At 49.4% G+C, this 26418-nt stretch overlaps 8 protein-coding genes across 8 annotated transcripts; 4 read left to right on the top strand and 4 right to left on the bottom strand.

Annotated features, from left to right (window-relative positions):
- Window positions 1-299: 299 nt before the first annotated feature.
- N7466_003084 (F1F0 ATP synthase subunit alpha) lies at window positions 300-2645 on the bottom strand (the record flags this gene model as incomplete). The annotated part of the gene is made up of 5 exons (XM_057162481.1): window positions 2396-2645; window positions 2046-2215; window positions 1846-1902; window positions 1655-1775; window positions 300-1550 (listed from the first exon to the last, which is right to left on the bottom strand). The coding sequence occupies exons 1-5, from the start codon at window positions 2465-2467 to the stop codon at window positions 300-302; spliced, it is 1671 nt and encodes a 556-aa protein (XP_057023596.1). The 5' UTR covers window positions 2468-2645.
- Window positions 2646-3341: 696 nt separating this feature from the next.
- On the bottom strand, window positions 3342-4107 carry N7466_003085 (2-hydroxy-palmitic acid dioxygenase MPO1; the record flags this gene model as incomplete). The annotated part of the gene is made up of 4 exons (XM_057162482.1): window positions 3342-3806; window positions 3874-3933; window positions 3995-4018; window positions 4075-4107. The coding sequence occupies 4 exons, from the start codon at window positions 4105-4107 to the stop codon at window positions 3342-3344; spliced, it is 582 nt and encodes a 193-aa protein (XP_057023597.1).
- Window positions 4108-5515: 1408 nt separating this feature from the next.
- On the top strand, window positions 5516-6242 carry N7466_003086 (DNA-directed RNA polymerase II subunit RPB7; the record flags this gene model as incomplete). Its single annotated transcript, XM_057162483.1, has 4 exons — window positions 5516-5764; window positions 5860-5940; window positions 5994-6163; window positions 6233-6242. 4 exons carry the CDS (start codon window positions 5516-5518, stop codon window positions 6240-6242), a joined length of 510 nt encoding a protein of 169 aa, XP_057023598.1.
- Window positions 6243-7351: 1109 nt separating this feature from the next.
- Window positions 7352-9449, top strand: N7466_003087 (uncharacterized protein; the record flags this gene model as incomplete). Its single annotated transcript, XM_057162484.1, has 2 exons — window positions 7352-7663; window positions 7728-9449. The coding sequence occupies 2 exons, from the start codon at window positions 7352-7354 to the stop codon at window positions 9447-9449; spliced, it is 2034 nt and encodes a 677-aa protein (XP_057023599.1).
- A 4785-nt stretch (window positions 9450-14234) lies between these two features.
- N7466_003088 (uncharacterized protein) lies at window positions 14235-18966 on the top strand (the record flags this gene model as incomplete). The annotated part of the gene is made up of 7 exons (XM_057162485.1): window positions 14235-14353; window positions 14430-14841; window positions 14898-16652; window positions 16732-16927; window positions 17732-17954; window positions 17996-18349; window positions 18411-18966. 7 exons carry the CDS (start codon window positions 14235-14237, stop codon window positions 18964-18966), a joined length of 3615 nt encoding a protein of 1204 aa, XP_057023600.1.
- Window positions 18967-19825: 859 nt separating this feature from the next.
- N7466_003089 (tetratricopeptide repeat protein) lies at window positions 19826-21882 on the top strand (the record flags this gene model as incomplete). The annotated part of the gene is made up of 2 exons (XM_057162486.1): window positions 19826-19993; window positions 20089-21882. The coding sequence occupies 2 exons, from the start codon at window positions 19826-19828 to the stop codon at window positions 21880-21882; spliced, it is 1962 nt and encodes a 653-aa protein (XP_057023601.1).
- Window positions 21883-22348: 466 nt separating this feature from the next.
- N7466_003090 (uncharacterized protein) lies at window positions 22349-24448 on the bottom strand (the record flags this gene model as incomplete). Its single annotated transcript, XM_057162487.1, has 6 exons — window positions 22349-22521; window positions 22573-23052; window positions 23142-23419; window positions 23486-23709; window positions 23803-23915; window positions 24001-24448. 6 exons carry the CDS (start codon window positions 24446-24448, stop codon window positions 22349-22351), a joined length of 1716 nt encoding a protein of 571 aa, XP_057023602.1.
- A 314-nt stretch (window positions 24449-24762) lies between these two features.
- N7466_003091 (class I SAM-dependent methyltransferase) lies at window positions 24763-26358 on the bottom strand (the record flags this gene model as incomplete). Its single annotated transcript, XM_057162488.1, has 3 exons — window positions 24763-24972; window positions 25023-25993; window positions 26058-26358. 3 exons carry the CDS (start codon window positions 26356-26358, stop codon window positions 24763-24765), a joined length of 1482 nt encoding a protein of 493 aa, XP_057023603.1.
- Between the last annotated feature and the right edge of the window lie 60 nt (window positions 26359-26418).

Here is a 26418-nt window from a genome sequence, read left to right on the forward strand (position 1 = left end):
TAATCACATTTTGGAAGGTCAATGATCAGACTGTTCCAGTCAGTCCGAGCATCTCACTAAAAACGAAACGTGATTCCTACCCCAGAACAGTAGAGCCAGTAGAGACAGATTGAAACGGTCTTACATCGCTACATCCAGGGCTTGAAACCGAAATTCGCCCGTGGGACTTCAAGGACCGAGAGGAACAGAACGAAATTATGGCCTCAAAATTGTACAAGCTATCTTGTCTATACACATAGAAAGAGTCAGGAAAACAGAACGATCACCATGGACCCCTCAAAGTTGTTTTCTTAGCTCACCTATGCGTTGAAAGACTTGTTGAAGGCACCAATGACCTCCTTGAGCTTAGCCTCAAGCTCCTTGGAGACCTGGCCCTCCTTCTCAATAGCCTGCTGGATCTCGGGGTAGTTGCTCTTAAGGTGGGCAAGGATGTCCTTCTCCCAAGGAAGAATCTTGGCAACGGGGATGGAGTCAAGGAAACCGTTGACACCGGCGAAGATAAGGGGAACCATATCAGCGACGGCCATGGGGGAGTACTGCTTCTGCTTGAGCAACTCAGTGAGACGCTCACCACGGGCAAGGGTCTGCTTGGTGGAGGCATCCAGATCGGAACCGAACTGGGCGAAGGCAGCGACCTCACGGTACTGAGCCAAGAAAAGCTTCAGGGAACCGGCGACCTGCTTCATGGCCTTGACCTGGGCAGCGGAACCGACACGAGAGACGGAAAGACCGACGTTAATGGCGGGACGGATACCCTTGTAGAACAGCTCAGCCTCCAAGAAGATCTGGCCGTCAGTGATGGAAATGACGTTGGTGGGAATGTAAGCGGAGACATCACCACCCTGGGTCTCAATGATGGGAAGGGCAGTCAAGGAACCAGCACCGTGGGTCTTGTTCATCTTGGCGGCACGCTCGAGGAGACGAGAGTGCAAGTAGAAAACGTCACCGGGGTAGGCCTCACGTCCTGGGGGACGACGCAGAAGCAGGGACATCTGACGGTAGGCAACGGCCTGCTTGGACAGATCGTCGTAGATGATGACAGCGTGGCGGCCGTTGTCACGGAACCACTCACCCATAGCACAACCAGTGAAGGGGGCAATGTACTGCAGGGGGGCGGCCTCGGAAGCGGTGGCAGCAACAACAACGGAGTACTTCATGGCGTCGTTCTCCTCAAGGGTCTTGACGAGCTGAGCGACGGTGGAACGCTTCTGACCGACGGCAACGTAGATACAGTAGAGCTTCTCAGACTCGGAACCGGTAGCGTTCCAACGCTTCTGGTTGAGCATAGTGTCGAGAGCGACGGCAGTCTTACCGGTCTGACGATCACCAATGATCAACTCACGCTGACCACGGCCAATGGGGACCATGGAGTCGACACACTTCATACCAGTCTGAACGGGCTCGTTGACGGACTGGCGGGGAAGAATACCGGGGGCCTTAAGCTGAGCACGGCGCTTCTCAGTGGCGTTGATGGGACCCTTGCCGTCAATGGGGTTACCAAGAGCATCGACGACACGGCCGAGCAGCTCAGGACCAGCGGGAACTTCGACCTGGGAAGGTGATGATGTTAGGGGGGAAATTTTGATGATTTGAAACAGGCCTGGATGTCCAATATCAAGGTTGGATAGCCCCAGGGAAGGGGAAGATAACTTACAATCTCACCGGTACGCTTGACAGTCTCACCCTCCTTGACGAGACGGTCGGAACCGAAAAGCACGACACCGACCTGGCCGGCCTCGAGGTTCATGCACATACCCTTAACACCGGAGGCGAACCTAGATTACCCGTTAATTTTCCAAACTTGATAATGCCAAGACTTTTTCGGATAACAGGGGGTTCACATACTCAACCAGCTCCTCAGCCTGGACGTTGGTCATACCGTGAACACGGGCGATACCATCACTATTTAATATTTAGTCAGTTTCTGAATCGATTCGAGTTGTTTTGGTGGTAGGCGTGGGCGCGTTTGGCGAAGTTGTATCCGTTGACCGAATTTTTTTTTCTCCCTCACGACCCTTTACCCGCCCCGGGCGGAATTGACGTACCCGACCGACAGAACGCGACCAGTCTCAGCGAGACCAGCCTCCTCCTGAACACCACGGATGCGCTGCTCGAGGATGGAAGAAACCTCGGTGGGGGAAGCCTTAGCCTCAGAGGCGTAAGAGCGGACCTGCTTGGAAGCACCGGCAATGGGACCGGGGACAGCCGCGCGAACCTATAACATGGCGAAAACTTTGTTAATGACGAGCTCGGGGGATGCTAAAGTGATCGATGTGTCTTCAATGGATGGGCGCAGGGGAGGATATGGATCCGAGGCTCCATCGAGCTCGAATTCGAGATGGAAAAGGTCGGACAAGGCGATGGACGAGGATGGCCAGTGACGGGGTGGACTCACCGAGGCGATGCGGCCAGTGGCCTGAACGGCCGCAACCGAGCGGCTGGACTGCCGCAGAGCGTTCCTGAACATTATGAAAAGGGTTCAGAGGGTATGAGGATAAATTCTCTGAGAGGGAGGATGTAATTGGGGAGAGGAGTTCGGAGAGGAGAGAAGAGGTTGTGGACGGGTGGGAAGGGAGAGCTTTCTCGGGAGGATTGGATTCTCAGGTCTCGCGCTAAACCGTTTTAAGGGGCCAAGTCCCTCCGATGTGGCCCTAGTGTACCTCCACGCTGTTCTTTCCGCTGAAACGATGTCTTTATTGTGAACTATAGCTTCCCATTTTTTTACTTTTAATTCCAAAAGATTCAATATTTCCTCCCCTTTCATACGACTCTAAATTTTCCCATGAAAAATCGTCCATTAGTGGTACTGTGGGAGTGCTCCGAGAACGGGCCAGCCGCTTTCCGTTTTTTTCTCTTCGGGTCGCCGGAATCCTTGGTCAGGTGTGTGGCTTAGGTAATGGGTTTCGTCACGGCAACCGGTTAGTAAATAGTATGGAGTGCTATAGTAAACAGAATATATACTATACACAGTTCATCTCCATTGTTACTGGAAATGTACATATGCACTCAGACTATCCTTTTCATAGTCCCATCGAATTATATCTACCAGCGAGGTGGGGGGGAATCCTAGTAACATCCCCTCTTCCATTCGAGGCAATGTCATCAAGCCCCTTCCAGAGGTTCCGAATGACATCAATCTTCCCCAACATTCCATTTACAAGCAAGCACATAACATATCTCCAGCTACACATATCATCGGACTTTGTGCAATCTGTAGTCTACGATGACATCTCCTTCCAAAGTTATTTGCATGCTTTCCCAATCAATAACCGTCCCGAAGCCAACCAACCATTCATACCCGACTCCTTCTCGAGCAAGCCATAGATATATTGATTGATATCTCACTTGGCATCCTTGCCTTTCTTCTGCTCTTTCTCCTTGCGGAACTTTTCAATCTCCGTTTCCACACTCTTGTCCATCCGCTGCTTCAGCTCTCGCCGGTATCCGAAGAAAAACAGAATCTCCATCCAGACAAACAGTGGCGCCAGCAACAGTGCCTGGACCAAGTTGTCCAACAACGCAGGAGCCCGTCCCTCGAACTTACCGTGTCCCACAAACTGTGCCACCCATGATACGACGTGAATTCCGACCGCGTAATAGTTCACAATCACCCCGTAGGTTCCGAGAAGATAGTTGCCGCATGCCGCGGAGCCGATCACCAGCGGTGCAATCAAGCCACCTGCGACCGGTTCGAGAAGGACATAAAATATCGAGTAAATGAATGCGGCGATAGTACCGAGATTCGGAGGGAGGTATTCGACGCTCAGGACATCGGGGACACTGAATAGCGGTGGACTGTTGCAGCCCTATTGAGATCAAGGGTATTGTGTTAGTTCGTATTCATCGCGTTGAATAATGGAAGGGAAGGCGTACCAGAGCAATTCCAGTGAACAGCAGAATCGGCACGCAGGTAATGTGAATGGCCACATTCACCTAGAGATAAATATTAAGTCCACCACATCCATTTTGTGTCAGAAAGTAAGGAAACCCATACCGGGTTGCTGTGGTAAGCTCCATACTAAGAAAGTCGGTCAGTACTATGGTAAATGAGAATTCGAACCCATATGGACTCACAAAGAGCAACTGCTTCTCCAAGTTCAGCGCCATTCTGGTGTGGTCGCCAGGTTGCTCGAGGGTGGGGGTGCTGGGAACAAAATGTTGGGGAAGCTCTATCATCAATTAAACGTAGACTCTGAGTGGTGCCATGTGCTTGAGCCGAGGATGCCCAGGGGGTGCCCCCAACCTGAACATCCTTGTTGTTTCTGTACGGTATGGTTCAGGTAAATTGCCGGCAGGAGTGGTAACTTTACGTATTATTCTGAAAACATTATCGTTCAATGCTTAATACTACTCAATGAATAGTTTTTAAACGAAGCTTGGCCTTACATTGGACGTTCCAGAATGATCAAGATCTCTCCAGTGTGATTGACAGTTTAATACTCTCAATTGAGTGGGTATTGCGGTTGTCACCTTCCAGTGTTCTACAGTAGTACTCTCGATACCAAAATCAATAGATATCAGCAGTTTCAAAAGTTTGTATTTAAATAGTGCAACTGAGCTCTTTCTGTATTGAAAACCTCCGTTGACATCATTGCTATCTGCTGTAGACGTTTCCAGAGGTCCAAATGTGGTTTTCACTTCATAGGTCTGTTCCGGGGCCTGGTCAACGGCTCCCGGGTAACAGTCCTACCCTTAATGCTTCACAAAGGCCTCGCATAAACCCTTTCACAAGACCTTGTCGTTGAATCCTTCAAATACTTTGCTTGTCAAGCCGCACTCAAATGTTGAAGAGTTTCATCTGCTATCAAGCTTTAAAAACTGACTTTTTCAACCCTTGTCGCCTGTTTTCTGGCTACCAGCTGCATTCAAATGCTTAAATATATACTAAGTTATACGAGGTCAGTTTTGAGGTTTCCGAGGGCAAGATTGCACATGTGAATTCTCCAGCCTAGACTGATCCTTTCTTAGAAAAATGATACGACTCCAAGATAACTGAAAAAACCGAATTCTTTTTCAATATTACAAAATCAAAAAACCAGAATATGAATGAGTGGTGTGTTGGATTTGCAGTGAACTACAAAATGCAACAGGTCACGTGGACGAACTCCGGCTTGGACCTGGACCTGGACCTGCCCGCAGTGAATCCGGAGTCAATCGTCAGCAGCCTCAGCGTGCCTGCAGTATTGCGATCTGCCTTTTTATCCCGGGCGGACTCAGTACCTGCTCCATTAATATCGGCACTCACATATCTCCGGTGTGATATTCGACCCCACTTCCGCCCTCAGGTCGTGATAGCAGCAGACTCGGTGACTTGCAGCCTGAATTGAAAGCATCGCATTGCGTCGCGTCCCGTCACAACGCTCTTTCACCTCGCCCCAAGGATCCATCGGAGACGTTTAATTCGACCCACCGATCAGCTTGCCATAAGCAGACTCTTACATCAGCAACCTCGGAGCCTCGAGCTATTCGCCCACTGTGACCACGGATTGAGATCGCTTCATCGTCCTTCGCAATCATGTTCTTTCTCAAAGAAGAGGCCAAGGTCATCACCTTGCATCCATCTTATTTTGGTCCTAACATGCGCGAGTATCTGATCACTCGACTCAACGAGGAGGAGGAAGGTCGGTGTACGGGAGACCACTTTGTGATCTGTGTGATGGATATGGTCGATATTGGCGAAGGACGGGTCATGCCGTCCAGCGGTCATGCTGAATACACAATCAAGTATCGCGCAATTATCTGGAAGCCATTCCGTGGAGAAACTGTACGTGCGCAAAGTTGAGACCTAGCACCGTGGAGATTCGAGTCTATCTCTGGATTTACGATTTCAAACCTTCTTGCTGACATGACGACCATTAGGTCGACGCAATTGTCACCTCCGTTAAGCCCACCGGCATTTTCACACTAGCTGGTCCTTTGTCTGTCTTCATTGCGCGAAAAGTATGGACCTTGTACCACGTCTGGAAAACGACCACCACTGACTTGCATCTCAGAATATTCCTTCCGATATTAAGTGGGAGCCAAACACCGTTCCACCACAATACACCGACCACGCAGATCAAGTAATTGAAAAGGGTACCAGTTTGCGACTGAAGATTCTCGGTGTGAAGCCAGATGTGGCAGCGATCAATGCCATTGGCACCATCAAGGAGGATTATCTTGGGTAAGTGGATGATTGGCTTGACTTTTTTGCTTGGATGATTCGAAATGCTTATACCTCTCTCTTTGACAGACCCCTGTAATGAGTTAAACGAGCCGCACCACATACCCACTACCTACCCACGTTCCCATTTAACATCATCCTTATCCTTAAGATGGTTTTTTTTTCGTCCTTCACACAGCGAGGCAGTTGAATTGCACAAGCCCACAACCCCGAAACCAACAAAGAGAGACCAGGCAGTGACGTGCTTTAGAATGTTCACATACATTTTTGCAACTATGCCCATTTCCTGCATGTCTTTGCATGTCTTTACATGTAGCCTGGGATTCGATCTGGAGAGTGAAAGGCCCCATTTTTAAACCCCCCCAAAAAACAACTTTAAAAAGACCGCGTGCTTTTGCAGTGTGGCATCTGCAGGCACCAGCTGAAGTAAGATTATCCCTCTCTCCACTTGTCTTCAGCTGAGCCGATGAACGGATTTGTCCACAGGCCCGAAGGAAGCTTTTAGAAACTACTACATTTGTGACAATTGGCAAAAAGAAATGCCAAGATATGTACAATATTGAAGAATTTGAAGAGACCAAATGCACTTCATTCCCATACTTGAATACCGTTGAACTCTATCTGAGTTGCCGGAGAGACGCGCTTCCTCTTAAACCGTGGCTCCAACTGGCTCCAAATGGGTCCTTCCCGGGGCCAAAGATGAAACACTGGCGTGTTCAACCGTGCGCGTTTGTTTTATTTACCTTTGAACTACACAAGAACTGGTGGAACTAAACTGCATTGGAGAACTTTCTCCAAATCTAGATTCAGGTACCAGGTACCAGTCCCCAGTATAGCACTTTCTATAGTTCCTCTTGGTACTCTGTACACTATACTTGTCCTGGTAACTTCAAAAGTTGGTACCCGCATCTTCTAGCCGGACGCGTACCAAGTCTTGTAGATGGAAAACAATCTCTATTTTGGCCTGGTGGATCTGTGTCCCTTGCAGAGTTAATTCTTCCTTCAATTCTCAGATGTTAGTCTCGGCCTTTCACGAAACAACGTAATTTCCCCTCGGCTGGTCTCAATTTCCCCCCCCTTATACCTTCCCCATCATTCTTTAGGTACACTCTCCTTTAAAACAAACTGCCTTTCCCTTGCTTCGCAAAAAAAAAGAAAACCCATCTGGGGTAAAAGCATCGGTTGACCATGAGTTATTTTCACACTGAGTATCGCAAGTTCCTGGCGAACCCTAGGTCCGCCAAGGTCGCTGCCAATCTCACGTTGATCTATGTCCCTTCAACTACTAGATTCGACGGCAGTGATGCGGTACTGACCCATCTGACGAAACAAACCGCCATTGTCAAGAAGAACGCTGAGAACATCATCAATGCCATTGAAGCTTCGGACTCGTTGGTGTTGGATGTCGAGACAACACTGGAATTCCTGGAGGGTGGCGGGGCCTATCTCCCCTCGTTGAGCGATAATTTCCTGGCCGACCGCGTCGTGACCATCCCCACGGTAGGCTATCCCCCCGATATATGTATCCATCGGCTTGCAGCATTGCTAATGCAGCTTCCTGCAGCTCCACATCGTCCGGTGGAACGCCGAAAACGAGATCCAGCAGGTGCGCATCTACTGGGATCAGGGCTCGCTCTTGAAGGAGGTAGAAATTATCGGCGCGCGTAGTCGTGCCTGGCCCATTCGCTCTGGCCAGGAGCAGACCCGTTTGCTGAGATCCGCTGCGAATGCGCAATCCGCTCCCCCACCCACCGCTCAATTCCAGAATTCCCAAAAGGAGCTTCCTGCGCGACCGGGTTCCCCTGGAAAACGCCACATTAGAGACCCTTACGGCGCTGGCTCCCTCACCGACCTCCTCTCGCCCAATAAGACCGCAGCAGAGCATGAACAGAGAGAATATGTTCCCCGACCGGCCTCCCCTGGCAAGAAACACGCTAAGGATCCGTACGCGACCGGGTCCTTAACCGAACTATTGTCGCCTAGCAAAGCCGCCCCCGCTCCGATCAACCCCTATGCACCTTCAGCTTCGAGACCTCCCCCCCGCGACCTTTCCGATATTTTCATCGACGAAGAAGCTCCCAGTACACCTTCAAAGCCCGAGAGAATCATTGCCCCCAAGGGTGCTGCCAGATACCACGAGAACGACATGGAATACAACTTGGATCAAGACCGGGCTGCATACAAGTCTAACCCCAAGCGCTTCAATCACTTTGAGCTTGGTGCCGATGATGCCGATTTGGAGGTGAACGCGAGAAAGACTGCAGCCAAGAGCGGCGCTGGTGAAACCGAGGACAGCAGCAATCTATACAACTTGGACCAAAGCCGAGCTGCATACAAGTCTAATCCCAAGCGGTTTAACCACTTCGAGATTGGTGACGACAGTGCTGATGCGGAGGTGGCCCAGAAAGTACCTGCAGCCAAGAGCGGTGCTGGTCAAACCCAGCAGGACAGCAATCAATACAACTTGGACCAAAGCCGTGCTGCATACAAGTCTAATCCCAAGCGGTTTAACCACTTCGAGATTGGTGACGACAGTGCTGATGCGGAGGTGGCCCAGAAAGTACCTGCAGCCAAGACCGGTGCTGGTCAAACCCAGCAGGACAGCAATCAATACAACTTGGACCAAAGCCGTGCTGCATACAAGTCTAATCCCAAGCGGTTTAACCACTTCGAGATTGGTGACGACAGTGCTGATGCGGAGGTGGCCCAGAAAGTGCCTGCAGCCAAGACCGGTGCTGGTCAATCCCAGGAGAACCGAACTACTCAAGAAAACATTGATCCTTCCCGTGCCCCATGCCAAGTCCACAAGGGGCGATTCGATCACTTCGAGATCGGTGATCAAGCCACCCCTCAGAAGCCCGGTGCTAAGAAGCCCCCTGTTGAACATGTGAACAAGCCTCGTCGTGACGCGGATGTGCACTTCGACATCAATGAGCACAGCGAAGAGGAAGGAGGTCGTATCATCAGCTCCTTCGGAGGCCGAGGCCAGGGTCTGTACAAGAACACCCTATTCAGCGGCCAAGACGAGGAGAGCTCGGCGCCCTTGTCGCAGTTGGCCAACAACACCAACCGACAGAAGAACTCCGACGTCCACTGGACAATGAGCGGACTCTCCCCTGCTCCCAAGTCCGACGTTGAACATGCTCCCGAGAACCACGACAAGGCTGTGAAGATGATGGAGTCTTCATGGGATAACTATGACGAATCTCCTGAACCTGTTCGCACTGCGACAGCATTGAAGAACCCTACCCGTCACAACCAGCCGTCGTGGACCTTTGGCCAGTAATCAATTACCCACGCGCCGATGACGATCCGGGGCTATTGGCTTAACGAACTCTGGTCTGCTGCAGACTGCACGAGGCCAACGTCCATGTCTCCTTTCAATGCAGTTGTATGACCAAATACGGCCGATTATTTCAATCACGAACTATGTGTACCGATACCCACCAAAACAAGCAAAAAAAAAGAACCGAGGCCAAGAGGACCGCATGCTCGCTAGCGTCTCCTGCCCTTCTGGAAGTAGGAGTAGCAGCTACATGTGTTTTGTTGGATATGGAGATTCACATCCTGGCCTTGACACCCACCTTGTCTTTTATCTCTTCCTTTCTTCTCCTCTTATTTCTCTCCCCCAGGTTTCACCTCGGGCGTGTTCATCTTCCGGTTTCTCTTACTTTCTGTATATCTTGCTTTTTGTTTCATTTTTCTATTGTACAAGATTACCACTATGCGCGGGAGGTTTCGCTAATATTCCAATTGCCAAATTGACCATGATTACTTGGCTGTATTTGTTAGCTAAAGAAACAGCTGTTCTAGGTCAAGCTTCAATCACGGGTATGATCTGGCCAGCCGTCTTCTTCCAATCCAATGGCTTTTTTTTCTTCAAAAAATCATCCAACCAGTAATAACGATCTTGCCTGGCTGTTGAGCAGCGGAGATCACCACGTCTGTACTCGTTTCGCAATCCCAGCGCCAAAGTCCTTATTGTTACTATAGTTCATATTATTTGTACCAAACGAATCAAGAGACTGCCGAGCCTCATTATGCTTGGTATGTTGCTCCGCTTCCTGCCCTTCTGCCCCCTCCACTGACCCGACAGACAGCGAGCTAACCGAACCCGCATCATGCATCGATTGTTCGCCAAGGCCCATCTCTGTTGATGGGTCTTGTCCTTTATTCTGAAGTCAAAGTTAGACAACAGCTTCATCGTAGACCTCAATCTGCACTTCTGTCTCAAGACAAGATGGAATGATTCTTACCAGCAAAGCTCGAATCCGTTGAGATATACTCTCGGGAACAAAGTTTTCCACCTCCCTAAGTAAGTCTTCACATTCCTGTAATCTATGCGATAGACTGCTGATTTGTCTAAGTGAGAGTTCAGTCGTCGCCCATACTGTTGCGGAGGGCCAAGCCAAGACCAGGAGACCAGGAGACCAGGAGACCAGGAGACCAGGAGACCAGGAGCCAATCTATACTAGTACCCAGCAAACGAGACTCTGCAAGGCTTACCGTTTCGTTCTCTCTCGAAAGGGCAGAGGATATACGCAATTGACATGCAATTCATGACATTGCTTGCAGACAGGACCGTCTCCACTGCATTTTGTCTTCCGTATGCGACATGATTCACAAGCGCGAGAAACTCGGCCGGGGGTCCTAGCCGCAACGGAGGCCCGATGTCGAGGGATTGCGACTTTGGGCTTCTCGGTGGGTCTGAGCTGCTTTAATGGGATCGTCGGCTTGGAGGGTCTCGGAACCAGGTGGCAAGCTTCTTTCAATTGGTGTGGTATGTTAGAGCCCTTGGAAGACATTGAGGATTGATGTCTTTCGAAAGCTTCACGATTGAAGATATCTCGGTAATTGTATGATTTGTCGAGTTCACTGGGTATACTAGTATGGATAGGTAATCAAATTTTTAGACGAGTTGATATTATTGCAGCCGGGGTATAATGTTAAGAACAGAGGTGATTGAGTCTGTACAGCTAGAGATGCTGATTCGAGAAATGCCAAGGAAGCAGGAAACGGGGAATGTAGCGCTTCGTCACACGTGCATTGGCAAACAAAGGAAGTGTATCAGGTTTCCATGACTTAATCTGCTTAATGCTTAGAGTTCATGTAATTAATGTAAGTTTACCAGATTTGGTAAAGAAGGTTGACTTCATAGGTGGTTGGGTTGGACTCCGGAGATAACAGGTTTTGCGCATAATGGGCTGTGTAATCAGGGAAACGTCATGAACAAAAATACTAGTTGTTTCTCGGAGGAGGGGAAAAAAAAGCTTTATGTAAAATTCCAGTCTGGTTCAATTAATTCATGGATTCTTTTAATTTGTGAAATGTTTGGGGGGCTGGCTCAGGAACAAATATCAATGGCTGCTTTAAGTGGTGGAAGAATCAAGATTGGCGCTAAGTGACGACTCGTATAGTCGAGTGGAGATTGATAAGATGTTATCGATTTCTCCAGGCTAAGTTATCGAAAGTAGTCATTCATGAAGTCAAGAGTAAAGTGACTCTAGGGCTTTATCTCAGCACAGGCTAGGATCATCTCAATCTTCAAATATGATTGGGAACTGTCGATTACACCGTCAGACCCAAAGTTTGGGCTCCAGTACTGTTAACAGCTGCATGGGCAAAATTTCTACCCAGTACTATGCAAGCCTGCTGCCATGTGTGCAAGCTTTCTACTTTGTTAGTCTGCGACAGAAATTTTGTCCATCCATTGGCTCACGCGATTTTTCCAGGTGGTGTTGCTGACGTCGGCCAGTGGCGAACCTGTACTTGGGTCAGGATCGGTGACCCCTTCCACCTCCGCATTTGACCCGGCAGTATCGTCGCATCCTGGTATTCAAGTATCATCATATAAGGACTCGCAGGATGGCCATTCTTCGTGGTTTGCCAATACCCATCGAAAAACGATGCATTCTGTGTTGGAGAGACAGGAATAGCCACCCTAGAGAAGCACGAATTGCCCGGCAAAACGGCAGATGCTAGCCCTGATTCCAGTAGTAGTTTTTCGAGAACAGGATGCAGTAAAGGTACACTTAAAAGCTTGTAGGCAATGCCAGACGGACTAAGGTGCCAAGAACACATCATCGTTCCTTTCAGTGGGAACCGCCTTCTATCCCTCCCTGGCTTGGAATTGATATAGCCATCCACCATCAAGTAGGGTTGAACCTCTTGACCTCGTCTACACCCACGGAATCGAACATCAGAGGAGTTGCCGATGAGCTATTCAAAAAAGTTTGGCTTCTTCCAGATGTCTTCCAGTTCTTGTATCAACGAACGAGCGGACGGAAAAATTTGCAAGATCAAACAAGCGAGAGGATATAAATGTAGGTCGAGGAATTTTGGTTGGCTGTTTCTGTCGTTCACCATCGATGCAAGGCGTCCCCAGAAACTTGACAGAATTCTGTGTATCCAACTAGGGACATTTTCGAGGATGCCTAATAGAAAGGAATTTCGTGGTGGATTCAAAGGAAGAGACGATAGTAATGACCAGGTGTTGAGTGTGAATAGAAGGAGCCCTGAAAGCAGATCCAGCATCCAGAGGATTTGTTTCTCATAAACTCTGGCTTCGGAATTCGTAGCAACATCTTCAGTAATCTTGAAAGCTGGTACCAATAGCTCCAAGCTTGGGCTGTCGCCATGTTCAACTGCAAATGAGTAGGCCGAATCTGCCCATAATCTAAGAGGACATTTGAGGCATTTGAGAATGCATACTGGGAAGCATGACGTAAGGTAATGTAGAAAGGTCCCGTGGACGTGATTCAGTAGTACTTATGCAAGCGCCCCCAAGCCTCAAGGTATACTAGAAGAACGGGTAAATATTCGACCGATGGCATGACCGCGCTAAACTAAAAGCTGATCACACAGGTGGATTCGGGACATATAGCTCATCTTGTATGCGAGTTTGAACAGCAAGATCGGTCCCATTATCATATGGTGTTAATAGTGCCTAGGTCATAAAAAATCGCTTTGCTCTCCCATTGGTCCTTTAAAGGCGCAGGCAATATGCGTTATGCAAGCTTCAGATGCTTTGCGATACTCAACGTCATATAGTATTTCGAATGTAGCTCCAGATTCCAGAGTCTAGACTGGGATTCTGAGATGACTCACAGAGAGCAAGTGGAATGGGCCAATCATAATGCAGGAAAGGCGGCCAGGATCCTCGAAACGTCGATTGATAGGCGGTGGTAGGAGGGGCTGCATACGAGGATTGGAAGAGAAAGGACCCGACAACAGATATGTGAAACTATTTGAAGTTAGCTTGGAAAAAAAAATTAATTTAGACAAAAGAATAAATAAAAAAGAAAGAAGAAAAGCAGAAAAGCAGAAGGGAGAAAGCTTGTATATCAACACGTGAAGGGAAAACTTAGGCATCCATTCCTCTGAGATCATCATGGCGATAAGACCCCAGAAACGGAGATAACTCTGCGACCGATTAATCATCTTTTCTTTGGGACTTGCTAAACTCTCTACTTCTCTATTTCTCTGTTTTCTCCTTTTCACAGGATATTCCTCAAGGGAATATAATTTTTCTTGCGCTATCCCAATCAACCCGATATCGCTTTTCTCTCAGCCTTGTTGGCCCCCCGCCCCTCAGATCCTGCCCGAGCCAGATTCTCGTCACTACACACCTCTCTCCATAATACCTGGAGCTTTAGACGCCCCCATTTAACCCAGCCGATTCAAAATTCAGTATCCTTGCGATAAAAAAACACGGACCGGTCTTTTGCGCCTCCATTTGATTAGCTTCGGCCGCCTTTGCGCGCATTTCCAGCCCACCAACAGGTTCACCCCATCAGTGGCGCGACACCGCGCAGTCGCAAAAGTCAGGGGTCAGAAAGGGTGCTTTAAATTGCCCCACCAAGCTTATCGACCTCATAAGGATTGCGCACAGCTTTGAAAAATCCATCCGAACCAAACCTACGACGAGGGCTGCACAGTCTATACCTTCAGAGGGAAGACCATCGCAGCAGCTGTCATTGGCGTCCACCAGCAAAAGACCATCTCGCGAGATAACGACCTGAAATCTTGAATATACCCCACCACCCGAATCATACAAATCCAAAAGCGCAACATGTCACCCACGCCGCCCTCCACAACCCCATCGAGCGGAAGCGCTCATTCACCCGACTTTAGAATCATCCGCAAACGTAATCGAGTCCCGCTCTCATGTGCTCCTTGCCGCCACAGGAAGTATGTAGCCATGGATAACTTATATTGACCCTTTCATCCAAACAAAACATCCGGCTAATCGATCTTTTACTTCTAGGTTAAAATGCAATCGATCCAACCCGTGCGAAAATTGTGTTAAACGGGGGGATGCGCATTCCTGTTCATACGCCCAAGTGAGCGCCCGGAAGAAGAATGTACAGCAGCAGACGGCACCGACTTCGCCAGATGATATGCAAAATCGCATTGATCGGCTTGAGGGCCTCGTTTTGTCGTTGATGACGAATGGTGCACAATCTGCCGGGCCCACGGCTGCTATGGCCACGATCTCTGGAGATAGTAGTGCGGGGTCCGCGGGGCTCTCCCATGAGCTAGACCTTGATGAGGATCTTCCCGAAGGTGCAGAGGAGAGCGATACGGAGCAAGTGACGAAATCCTTTGGTGTGATGAAAATGGACAATAACAAGTCCTACTACATCAGTGATGCACACTGGGCTTCTGTATTAAACGATGTAAGTCTTACTCGGGCCTTTGATATCATTTTCTTTTCTAAATTTCTTTTTCATAGATCACCGAGGTACGGAATTTCTTCGCGACACATAAAAAACAATTTGAAGAGCAGGCAGAAAAGATCAAGGTAGCTCGTCCAGAGACTGGTGTCCCTGAGTCAACGCTACTGTTCGGGTCTATGAAGCCTCTTACTCGGCCAGAGATTATGGCTTCTTTGCCCTCAAAATACATGACCGATCTTCTTGTTGCTCGTTACTTCAACAGCTATGATCCTGCTACACATATCCTTCATGGACCAACATTCCAAGCACAATACAACAAACATTGGGAGGACCCATCTCGAACTGAAATGGTATGGATTGGTATGCTATTTGCCATGATGAGACTGGCTATGCTTTCATATCACCGAGAAGGCGATGAGGCTCCTGAGTTTAGAGGCAAGGCCTTGGATATGGCCAACTCCTTCCGTAACTCGGTTGCAGAATGTCTGACTTTGGCTGACTACACAAAACCGCACCGATATTTGATTGAGTGCCTAGTTTTCCATTTGCATGGTGACTTCTCGCAAACCCGAGAAGCAGATGTGTCCGTGTGGGTTTTGACGGGCGTGATTGCACGTCTGGCGATGCGAATGGGATTCCACCGAGACTCGAAACCATTCCCCAACATAACACCGTTCCAAGGCGAGATGCGACGCCGGGTTTGGTCCTTTGTTCGCGTAGCAGATGTATTGTTTTCGTTCCAAGTTGGCATGCCAAGCATGCTCCGGGCTGCCGACAGCGACACAGCTCTTCCGCTGAACCTGTATGATGATGACTTTGACGAAGACTGCAAAGAGCTACCACAACCTCGCCAGCTGAGCGAGCCAACATCCATTTCGTATCTGATAACCAAAGCTCGTCTTGTTTACGCTTTTGGTCGCGTCAACGAGCATGCTTCGTCTATTTCCAATGCCTCTTACGATAAAACCATGGAGCTTGATGCCGATCTTCGGCACGCCAGAGATTTGATTCCTGACCACCTGCGTATCCGTCCGATAGAAGACTGCCAACTGGATCCGGTGCAACTGATCATGTCTCGCTACTCAATGAATATGGTATATCACAAGGCGCAAACTGTGCTGCATAGACCATACCTCGTGCGGGCGCGGGAAAACCCCCGTTTCACCTATTCTCGACGAACATGTATTGACTCAGCCATGGAAATGCTCGGAGTTCAGTCTATCCTTCACACAGAAACGCGGAGTGGACGTTTACGCGGCCGCTCAAACCTAGTAACATCGCTCAGCTCCGCAGACTTCCTCTTAGCTGCGTCAATTGTCAGTCTTGATCTACATCAAGGTTATACACTCCAAGCGGCAGGCCGACCATCTGGCGACACATATACTTGGGGCCATGAGCGACGGGACGAGATGACCGCAGCAATCCAACGTTCGAAAGAGATATGGGACGAGGTGCGTGATGAGAGCATGGAAGCCTTCAAAGCCAGTAGCATACTTGGCGTGATGCTTGGAAAGCTGCACAGCAATATCCCGGGGGTTGAGAACAGTACCGGAAGTAGCATGTTCGAGCCACAAGATGAGAAGCAGAACGCTGCCATGACACTAGGCCTGCTGAGTAGCGGGATGAGCCCAATGAACACGGGCATGTCTCCATTTTCAGATCCAGCCATGAGAATGACTGACTCTCCAATGCCTACAGGCGTGGGCATGGGCGCGGGCGCGGGCGCCTCAGCTGAAATACTGGGTGGACCCCTTTCACCTTTCAGCAGCATGTTCGGCCAGATGCCGGACATGCAGGCCAACCTTGATTGGGTAAGTTCCTTGAGATCTCGGGACCTACTGATGTTTCGCACGTATTATTCGTATTCCAGTTGCTAACGTCTTGCTGCAGGAGGCTTGGGATACATACATCCAAAACCCCAACTTTGGGGCATCAAATCAATTTTGGCCCATGATGGACCCCTCAGGCCAGACAGTGCAACCCGCTGGACTGACACAGCCTCAGATACCCAGTTCACTTGGAACATCACGAGCACAAAACGGAATGCCGACTACGCAGAACGAGATGGGTGCCGGGCGAGTACCGAGTATGTTCTCACCGCCGAATAGCGAGAGCAACGGCTCATCTGCAACGGTATTCACACCTATGTCCCAGCCAAATAGTTCTGGCCGCAGCCAAGGATCGATTTGATTGATTCGATGAGACCGTTTACGTCCAAATTCACCTTGAATTTATTTTGATCTCCTCTCTTGCTACTTACCTTGTTGATACCATTTTTTGATTATTCGGTGTCTGAGAACGGGATGGGACTACAGGCTGGCTCTTTTCTTGTTTTACTCTTGATACCGTGGGAATGTCCTTGAATAGGAGGAATAGTTATGAAAAGTATTTTGTAAGTACTATAATCTCTCGCTGGCCATACTGAGAATGTTACGAGGCAGGTCTTTGATTCCTCTCTACTATTTGGATACTGTAAAATTGGTATTTTATTACTTGTACACACTTTACTATTCTCATACCAATCGATGTCATCTTATGTAGTGTAGTAATAGTGTAATTCTATGCTTTGCTTCGTCTGGGGTCTGGAGCGTATTGTAATTTCCATCCACCAGTTAGCTTGGTTTGCGATTCTTATCAGCACGTGATTATTTCGCTCCCCGATTCCCGAAACTTTTCCATGCGATCACTCCGCGCGGATCTCCGACTCCAGAAACCAAACTTGATCTGACTGGCTGTCTTCGTCCTCGAGATTTCGGACACTGAACTGAAAATTTCAAAATGTACGACTCACCTACACCTTAGGCACCTTGCCTCTCTACCCCAAGGCCTGCATAATACGCGTCGACTTCGAAATCGACCTCAAGACAATAACTAACATGATAAATACCAGGCATTCACTGCGTCGAGCCTCGTCACGGCTTTGTTCTCCCTCAGTGTCATCATCTCGACCAAGATGCGAAATCTCCCTCCGATCTCACCCTGATGTCTTCGCATCTCACCACTTATATCTTTCCGCTCATGTGCGCTGGAACTCTACAAATGAAAACCAGCAACCATCCGACCTGCCAGAAAAAGATGCACCAAGACCTCGAAGGGGAGGAGGGCTTCTCAAAGTCTCCCAGAGATATCGTTCAGAACTTCAGTCTGTACCCAGTTACAAATACATACCCAAATCCAAGACCCAGACGAACGAAGAAGAAGCCTCAGCAGAGAATGCCATCGACTACGACGATTTGTATGCGAGGTCAAAAGCCGCGGATCAGGAAGTTCAACAAGGCGAAGGGAAAAGGGTATCGCGCTACAAGGGCCTCGATGATTGGGCCGAAAAATCACTGGCCAAGACCCCATACCAACGGCTCAAGTCTGAGTTCAACCCCCCGAGCGAGATGGTCTACGTCGGAAATCTGTTCTTCGATCTTACGGCAGAAGATTTGAGAGCGCATTTTGAGCAGGCTGGTACCGTGCTGAGTGCGACTGTTGTATTCGACCAACGGGGAGTAAGCAAAGGGTAAGCAATTGCTGCAGTATACAAAAGTTGTTCCCGGCACCTAACACAAAAACTTCCCCAGATTCGGCTATGTCCAATTCGAGAACCTTGAAGATTCACACAAAGCCATCAACAACGATGAACTGAGCCTTCTTGGTGGCCGTCTCCTCGTTCGACACTACGCCCGCGGCAACCCACCAGTGAAGGAATCCGAAAACCCGCCCACCAACACACTCTTCGTCGGTGGTCTTCCCTACGAACTCACAGACCGTGATCTGCAAGACTTATTTGAAGACGTGCATGAGGTTCTCGATATCCGGATTCCAGTGGACCGGCGCTCGGGTGTCCCGCGTGGCTTTGCGCACGTGGAGTTTGAGAATATTCAAACTGCCATGTGGGGCAAGGAAGTGCTGGCACGCAAGGCTCCGTATGGTCGGAAGTTGAAGGTCGAGTTTACAAACCGTTTGAGGGTGGGGATGATGCACGCGGAACGATTGCCTGCTTTGTGGGCTGAGAGAGGCGTCGGAAATTACAGGGCCGAACGCGAGAAGGAGGATTCTTTGGCAAGTGTAGCTCATGAAATGAAGCTTGAAAGGCAGCGGAGTGCCCGGAATGACCGGACCAACACTGAGCACTAGTGTGATGGTCGGATTTGTACTATAGTCAACTGTATATAATACCCTTCTTTGTATATTGGATTATCCTTGACCCCTTTACATCTGCTCTGCCTTAGCTGGCGAATTCCTCTCCCATTATGTAGCTGCACATTTGTGTATCCATGAATTATGGACAGGGCATGGCCAACACTCGAGAGGATCGTGTTTGAGTGCCTCTTTCGGTTTCGGATTACAAAGCCTTGTATCTCGGATCTTTAAATTGAACCGGTAAGCCAGCCGAGATCCGACACAACGCCCGAGCGCCTACATGTAGCTACTAGTATTTGCACAGTACTTATTATTTGGATTATCAAGTCGGCAGAGATGATTGGACTTGAGATTTGATGTTAAGATCGTAAGTTTTGAATTCAATATAATCTTGGTGTAAATGTTCATGTTTAACTCCATCGCCGAGGCTGGAAGGAGTGCGGCAGATTTGTATACTTGTTCTCATTTGTTGAGGTTTGATCTATGTCAAAGAATGTAGCACACATTGAAATAGTAGTCTGATTATTCAAGCCCAATATCCGTCTGCATCTGCAACAAAATAGTACCTCATTTATTAACTCTCGTCTTGCATAGATGCATAGATGCATAGTTCAAATGAAAATACTCCACGTGACCCACGGGGAACCTCGGCTGACGGAAAGGGTCTTAGCGTCTTTGGATGGCTGAGCGATCAACCCCACGCCATTATCCGGGGCATTGCTTCTCCTCCATTCTCCCTGTTCTCGAGTACTTGGTGTGCACAGCTTATAGCACCGGAAGTTTACTTTACTTTCTTTTTATATAATTTCTACCTTTGCATTGTCTCTAAAATCCTCCCACACACCTCAACATCATGTCGTTCCTCGGTGGCGCGGAATGCTCTACGGCGGGAAACCCTCTCTCACAGTTCACCAAGCATGTTCAAGATGACAAGTCTCTACAGCGTGACCGGTTGGTAGGCCGGGGACCAGGCATGCAAGAAAGCATGCGATCCCACGGTATGATGGGCGGACAAGACCAGGTGCGTGTGTAAAACAACCGCCGTTTCCCCGAAATTCCCATATCCTCCGATAACCAGTCAAACTAACTTACTTCTCCTCCCGGGGAACTCAACAGATGAATGAATTCATGCAACAACCCGGACAACAATTAAATGGACCCTCGCCCCAACCATTCGCCATGGAGCAGATGCGCCGTGAGCTGGAGAACTTTCAGACTGCCTCACCCCGCACGGGGTCCCCCGGTTGGGCGGCCGAGTTCGATCCCGGCGAGCAGGCCCGTATGGAGTCAGCTTTTCCTAGTGCCCAGAACAATGCGCCTGGTTTTGCGCCGGCGGAGTTTGCCCGGTTCCAACAACAGAATCGGATGGGCATGCCGCAGAATTCTAGCCCCGCTACCACGGCGACCCCGCCCATGATGTCGGGATACCAGCGGCCGATGGGGGGTATGAGCAGCATGTATGGTGGTATGGGTGGTATGGGGATGATGCGACCTATGGGTGGTATGGGTGGACCAATGATGCAGCAACAGCCTATGGAAGGTACCGCTCAAGATAAGGGCAAGGGACGGATGGTCGAGCTAGACGACCAGAACTGGGAGGCCCAGTTTGCCGAGATGGAGACTGCGGGTAACGTGGAGCAGACGGACGAGGAAGCCAATGCAGCCATGGAGGCAGAGTTGAATGAGCTGGACAGGTCAGTCCCCACCAATGATGCCTTTGAGTCCGTGTGGGAGCGAGTTCAGGCTGAGACGGCGACAAACAGAAAACTGGCCGAAGAAAACGATTTCGAGGTCACTGATAGTGTGCATGTTGGTGATTTGGGCGACTGGGAGGGCTTTGATAGTCTGAACACACGTTTCCGCGACCCTCAGCTCGGTGATTACATGTTCGAGCAAGACAATGTGTACCAGTCGGTGAATAACCCATTCGAGGAAGGTGTGAAGATTATGCAAGAGGGTGGCAACCTGTCTTTGGCAGCACTCGCTTTCGAGGCTGCGGTCCAGAAGGACCCCCAGCACGTGCAAGCCTGGACAATGCTGGGTTCGGCACAAGCTCAAAATGAGAAGGAGCTACCCGCGATCCGGGCTCTGGAACAGGCACTCAAGATTGACCCCGCTAACTTGGATGCCCTGATGGGCCTGGCTGTCTCGTACACTAACGAGGGCTACGACTCTACCGCATACCGTACACTTGAGCGCTGGTTGTCCAACAAATACCCGTCGATCATCAACCCGAATGAGGTCTCCGGCGACTCAGACCTCGGCTTCACAGACCGTCAACTCTTGCACGAGCGTGTTACCGAGCTTTTCATTCAAGCAGCCCAACTCTCCCCCTCCGGTGCACAGATGGACCCAGACGTCCAAGTCGGTCTGGGTGTGCTATTCTACTGTGCCGAGGAATACGAAAAAGCCGTCGACTGCTTCTCTGCCGCCCTAGCTTCAACCGAATCCGGAAGCACCAACCAGCGCGAGCAACTTCACCTACTCTGGAACCGTCTCGGCGCTACACTAGCCAACTCCGGCCGCTCTGAAGAAGCCATCGAGGCTTATGAGCAAGCACTTAACATCAACCCCAACTTCGTGCGCGCCCGCTACAACCTTGGTGTCTCCTGCATTAATATCGGCTGTTACCCGGAAGCCGCACAGCACCTCCTGGGCGCCCTTTCCATGCACCGCGTGGTTGAACAAGAGGGCCGCGAGCGTGCCCGCGAAATTATCGGTGGCGGCGGTGCTCCGGATGGTCTGGATGATGAACGACTTGAGCGCATGCTGCACATTAGCCAGAACCAGAGCACCAATCTGTACGACACATTGCGTCGTGTCTTCAGTCAGATGGGTCGTCGGGATCTGGCTGACCAGGTTGTCGCCGGTATGGATGTGAATGTTTTCCGCAAAGAGTTTGAATTCTAGTTTTATTCCCCCCTTCAGATGGATCATGTGAATGACTTGACTATCTATGGGCTGTTTTTTTTCTTCTTGCTTATTCTTGGAAATGCAATCGCCGGCAGGGCCTGGCTACATTTTTTTTTGTATTTGATGGTTATACTATATGATGTACATGATGAGGAGATCGAATCTCTTGAATAGATAATGTCATGGCCAATATTTGCGGAGGCCGATAGCCCTCACCCCAACGACACTTCCCAATTTCAACTTTCAGACCGGCAGGAAGTAAAGTACGAGTAATTCCAAATTCGTATTTGTTTTACTTATATTACTTCTATCAAGTAAATCGTTATACCAACTGACAAGAAAAAGAGGCAGAGATCCAGATTCCAGATTCCAGCTTCCAGCTTCCAGAGATAGGCGCATGCAGAGCATGCGCCCCGGATAGCTTGTATGGTGTATACTATACTAGTAGTATGCACTTTAGAAATCAATGATAGGGATGGAATGGAGTCGGATTCATCAAGCCATCCACCACCTTCGCTGCAGCAATTGCCTTCTCTTCACCAAACCTCCCACCAACAATCTGCAGACAGATAGGCATCCCATGCACAAGCTCAATATCATCTACCGAAGCCAGATTAGCAAATCCCAAATCCGCACCTGAACGCAATGATCATCAATCATAAACGAAAAGGAAAGAGAAACACTCACACTGCTCATAATTGAACTGATCATGAAGATTCAGATTCCTGCCTTGGATATAATCCTCCCACTCCAAATTTCTCCCTCCACCCACAGAATCAAGCTCCCGATCCGCCTTTCCAACCGGCACCGTAACAGAAGCATAGTTGAATAGATTCCACACGCCCGTATACCCAACCCACTGCCTACTTTTCACCCACGTTTTAGGCCTATACCCAACCCACGGAATAACAGGCATGAGAAGCGCATCGACACCGGCACCAAGCCACTGTTTCAGCATGGCAGTGGAAAGAGCGTATTTCTCTCGTTCCAATTGCTCGCGCTCTTCAATATCTAACGTTTCATTCTCCTTGCCGACAAGCATGCCCTCGATCAAGGGTTCGTCAATCAGTTTGCATAGCTCGCGGCAGTGGGCGCCGCCTTCGCCGCGGATGGCCTTGTACCACAATTGAGTTGCGGGTTCGTGGAGAGATGTATCCCATTCAATTACTAGCCACTTTGTATTAGCGATGGATTGTTCGAAATGTTGGGCTCACGCTTTGAGGAACCGCTGCGGTTTATATGGATATATGGCATACCTTCGTGTCCGGCGGCGCGTAATGTCTGTATCGTCTCATTCATTGCGCGAGTAACAGGTGGCTGAGGTTTAACGACTCCATCATCTACAACGAAGCCGATCCTCAGTTTCCGGTTCGTGGGCGGAGTGGCGAGCTCCGTTCGCCATGGAATGGGGATTGCAGATGGATCGAGATCCCACGGATTCGAGGCCAAGAGGCTCTGCATGAAGTACTCCGTCGTGGCTAGGGAAGAAGCCATTGGGCCTGCGACGGGCGGAACGAGATAATGCTGGTGCAGGCTGTGAAGCATGAGTTAACAACGTGGTTCGTTCCCTTATATGTTATGCGTTCATGATGGAACTCACAATGAGCAATCCCATGGTACCCGTCCTGTTGTCGGGAAAATAGAATAGAGCCCCTGCAGTGCAGAAGGAACTCTGATCGAGCCCCCGATGTCCGTGCCAATACCTAGGATACTACCTCCGCAACCGATCAGCGCGCCTTCGCCGCCGGAACTACCGCCGGAGATCAGGTTGTGATTGAATGCGTTGGTGGATTGTCCGAATACGTTATTGTAGGAATCGGCCATCTATCAAGAATGGTGATCAGAGTAAAAATGCGATTGAAAACTTGACCATCGCTGATGAAAAACGTATAAAGAAAGAAGTGGACATATACTTACCATCAGCGACTGGGGGATATTAGTCTTGACATACATAATAGCGCCCATCGACTCGAGCAGCCGTACAATGTCGCACGAGGACTTTGCAGGTTTATTGACAAGACCGATCCAACCTGCAGAAAGTAAACAGAGCAAAGTTAGCCGAATGATACAAGCATCAAATAACCCCTGGACTGAACAATAATTCCAACTCCATACCAACGGTTGTATCAAGTCCCTCAATCTCAAACCGATCCTTAATCGACACCGGAATCCCATGCAACGGCCCAACAACCTCACCAGTATTCAAAAGATACTCATCCAACTCCCGGGCCCGTGCCAGCGCTCTTTCAAAGCAAATTTCTGTCAGACATTTCGTCAGTTGCTGCGCTATGGCGGCGCGTTTACAGAACGCAGTCGTAAGCTGAAGACTAGTCACACGACGCGACGCAATAGCAGAGACCAGGTCCTGGATATCGGTGGTGTCTGTCCATGCTAGCTCTTCTGGTGAGAGTATACCACATGATCGGATAGCATCGAGGGTCGATAGAGGTGGATCGGATTGGATCGAAGCTGGGAGTTGCCATTCTGTTGGGATTAGCGCTTTTTGGGCGGCGCGTTTCTTGAGGACTATTGGTTTCCAGTGGGGAGTTTGGGAGTCGGACATGATTTGAATGAATTGTCTAGGAGTTGATAGAGCCTCAGAGTGGTAGTACCGTAGTAGATTGGTTAGAGAAGTATTGAAATGAATGTCCCACCGGCTAATTATCAATGCTTTGCTTCTGATGCGGGGAAGTGATTTGACCATACGCTATCTAAAGCTCTTTACTGGCCCCTCAATGGTACCCAATGATAACTCTGATGTTTTCTGCAAATCTATCATCCTATAAGGACGACCAAGTTTCTTTTAATGAATAGATCCATATTATTGATATCTGGACGTTTCTCCAATGTAAATAGTGTACAATAAGTCCTGTGTGTCTACACAGTCATCAGCATGCTAGCATTCTTGTACCAGCTCAGAAGCGGGTTCTCGCCATTCCGAGTCTCCGTGTCCTCAATGTAAGCCCAGCGTTCCATGAAGTCTTCATGGCTCATCACCTGGGTCAACTTGCCGGTCACGGCACGGTACATATCTTCGACAACGTTAAAGTCAGTAGGGAAGAAGATATCAAAGTATCCTTGGTGAACCTATATTTCTCATTAGCCAATATCCAAAGCAGGATATTGATTGGACTTACAAAAGGCGTCGTCACCGGTACTGTCTGCCGCTGATATCTCGTCTGAACAACTGGGGCGTTCAATCCAGGCACAGCATCCGGCAAGGAACTGAAATCACTCGCCACGAGACGGTGAGCAGGGAAGTACTGGTTAAGCACATCAAAGAACTGCATGAGACGAGTCGGGATGTACTCGGGGAGAGAATGGCTTTTGCGGAAGGGCGCCGTAGACCGGAGACCACGGAGGACGCGAGGGCCAAGGGGACTGGGGAAAGGGCGTCGGGCAGCAGCCTGGCGCACGCGAAGGAAGCGTGCTGCAACTGGATCTAATTGAGTGTTGTAAAACTCGTGGAACTCGCCGTTGCCATCGATAAGCACGCCGCCTTGTTGGGGCATCTCGGTAGCGCAATCATAACGGATGGTGTCATGACCGAAATTGTCGAAAACTTCAAGACCAAGGAAGAAACATGGCGAGTGTACGTATGTGTCCCAATCGAAGATTGACTTGTTGATAATCTCGACGCGGTCTCGGTGTCCTCGGGAATCGAGAGCATCTGTCAAATTCTTGAATTGGAGATCGGCTAGTGCGGGCGAAATTTCGATAATCTTGAACTTGGTGCGCTGGTACACTTCATAATCGGTATCACGAATGAAATCCAGGATGTTCATCATCATTGTACCGTTACCGGCACCCATCTCGTAGATGATCAGGTCGTGGTAAGGGTATAGGGTGAGCTTGTAGTTCGAAACAAGGTATCTGGCAATTGTCTCGCCATAATACGGCTTGAAAAGTTCTGTCGGAGTATGCCAAAGCTGACGCGCAATGTCAGGCTTGATTTCATCGAGCCGGTTCTCGAATTCCGTGTACCGCTCACCCACAAGTCCATGGAAAGCTGGTCCATCATCGATATTGTTGAAGTCGAATGGCTCGCCCGGTGTGAAAATAGTCGCATGCTTCGAGAAATATCCATAGTACGGGTTATAAAGACTGTCTACAGGTATCTCGTCAGCATTTGGGTCATCTCCATTAAACTTGCCGGGAGCTCTGAAACTTACCGTCAATGAACTCGCGTGTCAACATTTTCACCTGCCGCGGCCGCTCTCGCCGGTTGCGCAGCTCCTTGGCGGTGACTGTTGGATATGTCTTGTATTCTTCATCGATGTTCTTGTTTATGTCTGCTCGTTTTAGCCAAAGCATGCTAGCATCTTGCGGCTTGCGTTTGACATTGGGATTGCGCCGGGTGAGGAACGAGCGAGTTTGTCCTCTCGATAATGCGATGGGTGACTGTCGCAGGGATTGACATGCTGGATGCCTGAATAGCTGGCGAAGCAGCTGGTTGAGGACGGGGGTGTCCATGATGCGTGACGGGCTGGAGGTCCGTTTTGCGGAGAAAGCAGCACAAGTCGGATTTGGTGA

This window comes from Penicillium verhagenii, assembly GCF_028828195.1.
Source record: "Penicillium verhagenii strain IBT 33310 chromosome Unknown utg000004l_segment0_segment0, whole genome shotgun sequence".
NCBI classification, from domain to species: Eukaryota; Fungi; Ascomycota; class Eurotiomycetes; order Eurotiales; family Aspergillaceae; genus Penicillium; species Penicillium verhagenii.